The sequence below is a fragment of the Lagopus muta genome, chromosome 3 (assembly GCF_023343835.1).
Source record: "Lagopus muta isolate bLagMut1 chromosome 3, bLagMut1 primary, whole genome shotgun sequence".
Lineage (NCBI taxonomy): Eukaryota > Metazoa > Chordata > Aves > Galliformes > Phasianidae > Lagopus > Lagopus muta.
Window position 1 is genome coordinate 89,105,313 of NC_064435.1, and position 10,904 is coordinate 89,116,216.

The 10,904-nt window shown below is 42.1% G+C and overlaps 1 protein-coding gene across 3 annotated transcripts in view; it reads right to left on the reverse strand.

Moving 5' to 3' along the window:
• Positions 1 to 5,683, reverse strand: part of DCDC2 (doublecortin domain containing 2) — a 55,292-nt gene extending 49,609 nt beyond the window's left edge. Inside the window, exons 1-2 of one of the 3 annotated variants that reach the window (XM_048938551.1) lie at positions 4,550 to 5,683; positions 1,568 to 1,619 (exon numbers count right to left, since the gene is read on the reverse strand). In XM_048938551.1, the coding sequence (XP_048794508.1) occupies positions 1,568 to 1,619; positions 4,550 to 4,842 (345 nt within the window). In that variant the 5' untranslated portion in view covers positions 4,843 to 5,683. Of the gene's footprint in view, positions 1 to 1,567; positions 1,620 to 4,095; positions 4,478 to 4,549 lie in introns of those variants that run through there. The other 2 variants (XM_048938552.1, XM_048938553.1) reach the window with 2 other exon arrangements.
• Positions 5,684 to 10,904: the final 5,221 nt, after the last annotated feature.

Consider the following 10,904-nt stretch of genomic DNA (forward strand, 5'->3'; position numbering starts at 1 on the left):
GAAGTCAGCCTCAATGCCAATGGCAGCTGCACACAGCAGTGAATGAAATCCACCACAATCTCAGAGACAATGGTTGGTTGGTTGTTTTGTTTTTTCATTTTATGCCCAGAAATATTTTTATGTGTTAAAGGTTCAGATGAGTTCAACACTGTTGTCGTAAAGACCTTTCCTCTCTGGAAAAAAATAATATGATCTGTTACAAAGATCACAGCTAAAGTTGAGATTAATTATTTGATTCTGTCTGCCTTGCGACAAGTGAATAGTTTCAGCAAGATTCACAAAGGTTGATCAAAAGAGACTCAGGACTGAAATAAGGAAATGCTGTAGTGAGAAATGGAATTTATGGACAAAAGATACCAGAAAGCTTAGAGAGTGCAAAGGTGTGGACATATTACTTGTTTTTATATACAGCTCAGCAACCGAGGTGTATATATACCTTCCTGACTCATCAGTGTTTTAATTATTTTTTCCTTATTCGTTTAATTGATCTATTTTCTTTGTTAAATACCTTAACAACGAGGTGACACAAATAATGGCACAAAAGCAACAGAGCTTTCTCTACAGTGTTCTGGTTAATTGCATGCATAAACAAACTGAGGAACAAAAAAATCCAGCTAAGAGCAAATTTATGTGGTGCTTGTAAATCAAACCTCTGACCTCCTGTTGAATTTGATCTTCCTGTTGACTATGAACAAAAAAAGAAAAAAAAGAAAATTGCAAGTGAAGATGGCTTACAAAGATACAATAATTTATAAAATGCATGTATTGTATTTCACTGCCTCTGAATAAGATGTGTCAAAATATCACAGCAAATATCACTGTGGCAATGCACCTTTTCTGAAGGGCTTCTAGCACAAGGTGTCTCAAGACATCTGCTATACAGATCATTAAATTGCTAGAAACTTGGCAAGACAGAAGAAATGGAAACATTTGTGAGCTGATGCTTCTTGTCAGGCAAAAGCTGAAATTCAAGTGTTGTGGATCACTGCTATCCATACACAGAATTAAAAAGTAAAATATGAAATACAGAGCCACATGCCTCAAAAGCTCACATGTTCAGTTTTTGGAAGCCTGCAGTTGTTTTAATAGTGTAACTGTTCAAAAGAAAAAGGTGAATTTGGAAGACACTGGGCTAGAACTCATTAGAAGTTTGCAATTGTCACTGGCAGTGACTGGAAAAAGCATTTCAACTCAATGTGATTTTTCAAACCAAAAAGTCTCTTTTCTAGAGAAAATATAATGTTTGGAAGAAAATCTTCTTGTCCAAAATTCTGGAAGTTCACAGTACCAACATCTTATTCTGATTGAAGACCAGTAACGATACTATGCAATTTTCTTTCCTGATAGTTTAGGAGTGGATACGGCAGTTCAGAAAGCAGGATGGAAGACCATCAGTTCAGTTCACCACGTTCAGAGCAATCAGAGTCATTATCATTGAAATATTATGCTCAGAATGCTGGATAAGCATACTGTTTCTGAACATAATAAATACATATTAAAAACTCAGACATGTCACTAATAACTAAACTGTAAACTGCAGGTTTACTTCTGAAATGTTTCAACCTACCTCATTGTTGACTTCAGCAGGCTTTTTCTTCGTTTCCCCTATGTCCAAATAGCTGTGGAAGAAAATCAGCACCGATCATTTACAGAAGCATCTAACTTACAGAAGACAGATATTTCACACTTTTATTTACCATGCCTCAAAGTAATAGAAACAGTAACTAAGTCAAGATTTTAATGAAGGAGCATTAATATAAATCTACAAGCTAGCCCCCTGGGTGAATGCAAAATGTAAGGCAGGACTATTCATCTAACTTCAAGTCAAGTTAGTCATCTCACTACAGACCATCAATAACCAACTTGTTGGAAAGATGGATAAATAATAACATCAATAAATATCAGCACACTATTAATTTAGCAGAGTTTTCTAGGTTACCATCTTGCCTCCTAGTTTCTCACAATAAATTCTGACACGTTTAAAGTCTCTCCACACTCAAGTTTAACCAGTGCTAATTTAAAAGGCTCTACACAACTTGAGTTTCAACTGGTCTCGGACACACCTGGAAACATTTTATCCTGACTTATCATGACACAGTAAGAGTATCTTCACAATTATTAATAAACAAAATCCAAGGACAAAACAAATCCACAAATATTTGAATATCACTGCACTCTGCTGCCGTATTCCCTGCTGCATTATCACAAAAGCATCAATTAAAACATTAGTGGTAGCCTAGCCATATGTTGCCTTTCCAAAGAAAAGGAATTAAGTCTCCAAGCAGGTGTAACCCTTAAACTGGTTGAACAGTTACCCAGGCACCCAGACTGCACCAGCTCCAGTCCAGCACTGCAAAAGCCTCATGAGCTGGCCTTTTCTCATGAATGCAGCTCACAGGAGCTGCAGGACCTCACGTTGTTTCTAGCTCCCAGTGCTGTTGCTGCTGTAGAATGAGACACTCCAGAATAATGTATTTCAAGATGTTACAATTCCAGGCTTGGAATGGCAGAAGTTCACGTGCTAAAGGTGAAAGCAGTTAAGCTAATCACTGAAGATAGGGAAGAAAGATTCGGATCTCGTTATTAGGCATCTGTGGAGTAACAGATGTGCCACTTGAAGCTGAGTGCTGACACTTCCAGCTCCTGCTTTCCTTGGTTACTTTCACACCTGCACACAGCTGCCCCACAAGCCTTTATTTCAAAGTTCAGCCCTGCTTAGTCTATTGTGACAATGAATTAAGCCAGCAAGCATCACCGCAAAGGAAAAAATAAACAGTTAAAAATTTACACAGTTCTTGCTGCTGTAAGACCAGTCAGATCTACAACAGAAGTTTTGTCTCCCACAGCTGCAACTGCTTTATCTTTGCCCACGAGACAAACACAAACACGCTCTGTTCTCTAATTCTCTCAGTTTCTTCCAGAACATCCTTTCCAATTGACTCCCCTCTCCTCTGACCTGCCTGGCTAAGCAGTCCCTCTAATTACCCTTCTGTCTACAACTTAGTTAAGAACCAAACCCCTCCAGCCTGCCTTAAATATGCTTGTAAAACCACTGCCTACTTTTACAGCACTATATCAACACACAACAGTAGTGAACAAGGAAATGGAATGGTCATCCAGACCATCCTTCCCACAGGAAGCACAGCATACTCTCAAGGGATATATATACAGCAAAGCCTGCTTTTACTGAGTGCTTTAGGTCACCTTTTCTGGAAGTATTCTCTTAGTTGACCTCAAATATTTAGGTATCCTGCAACCACAGAAGTCTGAAAACTCTCGCCACTAATCATGAAAAATGAAATAACAAAAATAAAAGCCTATTTCCACCAAAACTCAACCTGAGGCACCCAATCCTCTATGCAGCACATGCTAAAGAAAACAGTTACTTTCTTTTAGCTTGTGGAAAGCACAACACATATGGGAAGGTGAAACAAGACGTGCTGACAATCAACAATGTTAAGCCACTCATGGGACCACAAAATTTAATACCAAAAGACATGATAGCTCTTTCTTGAGTGTGCAGCAATATATTTGACATGGAAAATTGACTTCCATTTGGCCTGCCATACATCTTCCTCTCTTGCTTTGCCACTGAAGCACAAGAAATATCAATAAACCTCTTGAAGCAGATGGTGACAAAAACTGTGTGCTGAAAGAAACCCTGTTCATTAAAGACAGAGCTTCATTTTGAAACATACCAAGCTCTCCTGAAAAACGCAGATTCCTCAGTGGTACCTGAATCAAGACAAGCAAGGGTCCATGAAGCAGGTGGTTTATCATAGGAATTCCCAACCACTCAAAGAAAGGGGCTGTTAATTTTGAGATATTTTTCAAGTCAGCTGTAGGATTAATGCCCACAGAGACCGAACAAAGCATATAATTAGGCAGTTGAAACAGTGGAATTCATTGCTAGAATTAAGAACCTGGTGATTCCACTCAGAAAGTGCACATAAAAGCTTAGGTTTCCAGTCAAAACCAGCTAAAATGTCAGCCTAATTCTTGGTGCCCCAGCAGAGGAAAAAAAAAAAAAGCAGTCATCTTTTAAATGGCAGCAGAGATTTGGTTATTCTGTCCAGAAAAAGGCTATGTGCTTACCCCATATGAATAGAATGGATGGAGATGTGAATAGAATGAGACCTTTTAAAAATAAGCAAGAAAGGAAATGTTGGTATTTAAATTCCCAACAAGGCTGCCACCACAGTTCTGTCAACACTCCTCCTTTCTGCAGCTTCCTTCCTAACATCACCCATCACAAACACAGACACTTGTCCCTCAGCAAAGCACATCCATCACACCGTGCTGATGCAGCATGTCCTGAGGGTTAAAGGACTGCTTCTCCGTTTCTACTGCTGTGTCAGGGAGATGCCACTGTGTGACTGATGAAAACTGCAGCTGTTCTACCGTTCACCTCTGAAGCTCTTTTGCAGTACCTTCTTCCAGTCTGTTTTTGAACAACGGCTAATAAGGGGTGGCAGGAGAAGGGGAGAGGGGTCTGCAATGCTGATATTCAGGTTGGGTATAAATGCTAAGTTACTTTTCAGCCACTCACTTCAGTTTCTTGAAGGCTTCCCTGCCACCAGCCACATACTGCTCTCCACTCTGCAGCTCCTCCAGCTGCCGGACACGGTGCCCAGCCCGAGGCGTATAGATGTTACGCACAGCTCCAAAAGGTGCCTTCACCCCACCGGTCACCTCTTTCAAAAAGACTTCAAAGTTGGACACTTTCTTCTCGTTGATGACAATGCGACGTCCCGGAAAGAAAGGATCCCCGTTGCGATATACAAGCACGCTCTTCACCATCGGCTGCGAGAGGAACGAGCCCTTGGTGCCGGGATTAGTCATGCTCGGTGTTCTGCGTAGCCAAAGCCGCCCGGGGCACTGCTTGCACTTGTCTGCCCGGAGGAAGGTCGCTGCCTGAGCACCGCTGAGAACTGCCTGCCGGGGGGAGCACGCAGCAGGACCCGGCACCAGGGCCCACCTCCCACAGGCAAAGGCGGGGAGGGATCGCAGCGTCCTGCGGGTTCCCAGCAAGGCTCTGCTCAGCCTCCCCAGGAGCGGCTCCTCCTAGGAAACCAGATCTTGCCACGCTGGTGCTCGGGGAGGTTCGTGCAGATGGTGACACGCTGTACGGAGGTGTATCCCAAAGGGCTGGGATCATCCCCATGGCCTTTTGTGGTCTTTTTGTCCCGTGGCTTTGCCATCACGAAACGCCGGCTCCCTTCGGGAACTTCATCCTGCGTCTGCCATTCTCCTCTCTGCTCGACCAGACGACAGCCTCTTCGGTGAGAGCAGAGTCAACACCACTAAAGAGCAGGACAGGCGTGCAGCGAGCACAAATCCTTCTGAATTATTCATCAGGCGGTGGCTGGGCAAAGGAAAAGCGTAAAATCGGTGCCCATAGGCAGGGAGAGGGACGTGAGGACCCAGGGCAGAGAGAACCACTCGTCTGCCTAGGATGGTCTGTGTACAAAGCAAACAAAATACTGAAAATCCGTATCTACCACCATTTGTTCCATTCTCACTTCCCTTCTTACTATAAAGTACCATCTGAAAAGTGAATGCTTGTCTCACTATGCTGCTTAAGTTGGCTGCAATTCAGAAATGAAGTTTGGTTATGATTTTGATGGGGAGGGGAGGGAGAGAAGGGATGGGAGAGAGGAAGAGAGGAAGAGAGGAAGAGAGGAAGGAAGGAAGGAAGGAAGGAAGGAAGGAAGGAAGGAAGGAAGGAAAAGATTATCGATATCAAAAATCAAGCTTTTGGATGACCCAGGCTTTTTGTATCTATACACAGCTTATTAGTTTCTTTGTTTATTTTTATGTACCTACTCACATGATGCCCTCTGAATGTCTTTATGAGATGATATGTGAACATTACTTTTACTGTTTGGGTGCTTTTCTCCCATCCTACCATTCTGAATGGTCAAAATAGGAAAGTAGCACAAAATTATATTGCACTAATTTAGTAACTGAGTAAATTAATTTAGCTATTTGCATTCTGGAAGTATTTAAAAGCTTTTCAATGCTCTGATCATTCTTCAGCTGAACAATTCAGATGTAATGTGTTCTCTTAAGAATAAGAGCTCTATTGCAAGAGCTAATGCCACTGAGCAGTTCTGCTGGATGCACCGACCATGCAAACCTGCAGTTCTCTCTGGATAACCACAGATTATTTTCCTTTTCTTGAAAACACCTCAGGCATATGTGACTTTCCGCTGTACTTTCTAACACTGCCTGCTTTGCTTTGTCCAGGAAACTGCATAATGAAATGCAAAGAGTTCAGCTCCCCCAGACCTTTGCCGCGTCTTGGATACAAGGAACCGTAAAACTTGGCAGAAGATAAAAAGGAAATGCCTTAGATTCAATCTGAATTCCTTTAACATCATCTCCTTTTCCCCAGTAGTTTTTGCAAGACCAAAACTGCTTTAGACTTCCTGCCAGGAACTGTTTGGAGTACGGTGATGATCATTTTTTTTTTCAAGTAGATTTCAACACAGGTGCTGGCAGGAATTTTTCATTCTTTTTATCTTGCCTCCTGTGATGGGGAAATTACCCTCCTGCTGTGAAGTTACGACAGGGCTGTTAACCATTACAAAAAGAGCAATTTCAGGGTGACTGAAGTCAAATATGCTACTAATGTTTTTGGTTAACAGTTACATTTCTCCAGTCCCTTCTGGCTTTCTTCTAGTTAATAAAGGGGAGAACCAGGCATATAGAATCCTTATTTTGGTCCCGCTTAACATTCACCTGTTGCTCCCTGAAATTAAAAGTTGGATTAAAAACGGGCTTTACTTCTGTGTCAAAAACAGAAGAGCTGATCATCTTCACACCGTTCTGCAGTCATGTAGTGATATGTCAACTGCCTGCTATTTTGTGCCAGAGTAATTTACTCTTGCACTCATTAGTATACCTCTGTTACTTCAAAATACTATTGCTCTTTATGGCCAGGCAAGCTACAATTACTTTTGTGGGTAGCAATTAAGTATCCCTCTGTGATGAGCTTAAAACTGTGGCAGGGGGACAAAGCAAGCAAAGTCCCTTTTCCTGCAGCAAAACACTTCGAGATCTCTGCTGTGCCTGGACCAGGAGAGATTTGCAACTTGGTGCATGATCCTGACTGAAGGGTTCAATGACTGCAAAACGTGAGGTCTTGGAAGCATAAAAGTCTCCTAGTCCCAGAGAAAAGGTTGACAGTGTACTGTAAGAGTAAGGATTACGTTTCTAAACACAGGGAATGAATGTCAGCTCGTTCTGTTGTACAGCATGCTAAGAATTACATATAATAATTACGACTTTGTGCAGCTTATCTAAAAATCAGACTAACCAATAGCAGCTGCTGTTTGTAATTCAAGAGTAACTGGGTTGTCTGCACTGATAGCTTAAGACACACAAACACCAGGTGGTTCAATTCTCATGCACACACTACATGGAAGAAATACAAATCTGATGCAGCTGTAAATTTTAAAACCCATGTCAGAGTAACTTTACCTGCGTGTATTATGGAACAAAACCAGAACAAAAACCACTTAGAATGCCAGTATCAATTATTTTTGCTAAAAGAAGGAATTAGAAGTTCACAATTGAAGCTGCTTCTTTTGATGATACGAGTCTTTTCTAAGAGTGTTCTTGAGGTAGAGGAGGTGGAGAGGGGTTACACAGTGAAAAGGGTTTGGAAGCCCTTAGAGTACACAAGGAAATGGTTTCTCTGTGGAAAAACAAATTCCAGATGGATAGCATGAATTGGGAGAAATGTAAGAAACAGCCTGCATCTAGTCTTTTTTATAGTAAAGAAAGCAAAGTCAAGAAGCTTTCTAGGCAAAGATTCCTCAGTGTGTTACAACAGTTAACCCCTATCCAGGCACCTGAGATGATCAGCTGAATACTCCCGACTCTTTCACCTAAAATTACTCTAGGTATGATTATGATGTATTTAATTTTCCCTTGAGGTGTTTCCTTTTCTCTCTCTGTAATCATATTCTGATGGAGCAACGCAAAACATCCATCCATTTCCTTCTGTATGTACTTTTCTTTGTTGCCTCTGTTTCTTCGGTGTTTCTGTATTTTCTCCTCTGCATACCCCAGCTTCTGTCAGATCAGTCCCTCACTTCTGCAGTGAGATTCACCTGGCAGTGGAACGAGTTGCTCAAATAATTCAATCTTACAAACGCCTCGTGTTTTGGATGGCAATTTCATGGCTGAACAAACCTGTGCAAGAGCCATCTCCTCATTCAAGATAAATAGATGATAGCTGTCGTGCTCATTTGTCCCACAAACAGCAGATGCCTTGTTCTACTCATTGTTTTAATGATGATGAAATAGAATATTCCTCCAAGAGTTTAGCACCACAGGAGACACCAGATAACTGACACTTGCATACAACAGAAGCAACCAGTGGCTCATGGGTATTTAGGCCTGCAGTAAACAGAAGGCAGTTGTAAGTCTCCAGGAGGGATGTACAATTAGACACTGTCTCTGTGCTTCAGAACACATCCCTGGCTGCCACTTCATACCAACACGTTGCCTTCACCTCTAGAAATAAGGGATGATATTTAGCTGTTGTCTGCTCTTTCAGACAGACAATTATGATGACGACTACCTATCACAGATATAGTGAGATTCAATACCAATCCTTAACGGTACTTTTGCCTATTTCATCATACGTGTCAGAATTCACATCAATACGTATTTGCTGTGAATTTATATCATCTTATTTTCAGCAGTTCTGTCATGTAGGCAGACAGGATAACAGATGAACAAAGGAAAACAAGCAGATAATGTATCTTCCCCTTTTTACTGAGTACTGAGTGTAGGGAACCTGCTTTGGCAGGGAAGTTGGACTCAACAATTTCTGGAGGTCCGTTCCAACCCCTACAATTCTGTGATTCTGTGATCAGCTGGGTAAGACTTGCTGCAAATCCATTAAACATAAATGTCTGATATTCTTCAGATGTTTCCCTATCTTTTGCATTCTAAACATACCCAGTTTACAGAAGCTGCATGTAGTTGCCAGCAAAGGTACATGTTAGTTCCCTGTTCTCCTGCAGCATATTCTGTGCTGTTCCAAGTTTTGTTTAGTTCGAGCATCTCTCACATCTGAGAGTATTAAGTTAATTTTGTGCACACTGCCACCTGCTGTGGTTAACCAAAAACTAAAGCTGAGATAGCAGTATTCCTGGTAGTGGATTTCACAGTGTTTTCATGCAGCACACAGGTGCCAGCATTTGCATTCAGGTGCCCTCTCCCTAAAACTGAAGGATTATATTAGCCTCAGCCTACAAATATACGCTGTGACAAGTAAAAAAAGTTTTTAGTTAATTACTTCCTTGTTCAGTCATTTATCTTTGTGCAAAGCATGTGTAATTCCATATGTTACATTGCTGAACATTGAACACATGCTCATGTCAGCATGTTTATGGACACACACACACACACACACTGTGGTGGAATCGGGGTCTGGTGAAGAAAAAGAGAGCCAGTGCCTGCCCTCAGGTCACTTCCATCCAACTTCCCTAATGTACCACGTGTATGAGAGAAGCTGCTGTGCTACTAACAAAGCTGTAAGGGCACTAAGGTGATCAGAGAGCTGGGGCACCTCTCTTATGAGGAAAGCTTGAGGGAACTGGGCTTGTTTAGCTTGGAGAAGAGAAGGCTCCAGGAGACCTCACTGTGGCCTTGCAGTGCTTGGAGGGGTTTGTGGGAATGGAACGTTGTTTCTGCATTTGATATTAAAAAGAGCAATTGGAATGAAGAAGTAGAACATAATGCATTTGTATTCTGTAATGCATCCTTAGAAACAGTTGATCTAAGAAGTAAAATACTACATATATTAGCGGCATGTTTTAGAAACATTATTACTGAATTATGTGATTAATTCTTTCTTGCAAAGCTGTGATAGTTGTTAAACATTTCAAACAATGCAGGTATAGTGTTAGGGATTAGAAAACATATTGTAGAGTTCTGTTAGGATAAGAAACTCCCAGCAAAAGAAAACCAGATTTAGCAAACATTAAAGAAGCTTGGGCCTCTACACAAAGCCGAACTCTCACCCTGTGAGAAGGTTGGGATGTGAACAGGCAGGCACCAAGATACTCCCCTGTCTTTCTCCCAAGCTTATCTTTGTGGAAAGAAGGGCAAGCAGATATCTGCAAAATAATGATTCAGGTGTGGAATAAGTTAATTAATTAACTACAGATTTATGCTTAGGCAGCAAAAATGTATGATTTTCCAGTGTTTCCATGTTTAGTGAAGTGTTGAGAAGATTGTGAACCTAAAGTACTCAGCCAATGAGGAATTAAGGGAGAAAGAGATAAGCGTTGGGGAATAGGGAATAAAAGATGTAACTCTGTTTTCTGGGTGCACTCCTGCTGGCAGGAGGCCCGCCATTGCAATTGTGAATAAAATCTGCTTTATCAGAGATACCGTCCTAGGAAATTATCTGGATACTTCCAACAGAGCGTATAAACAGGAGGAGGAATGGCTGATTAATGAGGGTGGATAGTGATAGGACAAGGGGGAATGGTTTTAAACTTAAGACAGGGGAGGCTTAGGTTGGATATTAGGAGGAAGTTTTTCATACAGGGTGGTGAGGCACTGGAACAGGTTGCCCAAGGAGGCTGTGGATGCCCCATCCCTACAGGCATTCAGGGCCAGGCTGGATGTGGCTCTGGAGACCCTGCACACAGCAGGGGGTTGGAACTGGATGATCACTGTGGTCTGTTTCAACCCAGGCCATTCTGTGATCCTATGATCCCGTAAGCCCCATCTGAGCAGGCTGTCTCTGTACCTCACACACACACACGCACGCCAAAGATTCGATCGCAGTACCTCCTCTGGGCACGGTGCCGCTCCGCCGGGCCGCCGTAGATCTCGCTCCGCCCAGAGCAGCGCGGCTGCGGCTGCGCACAAGG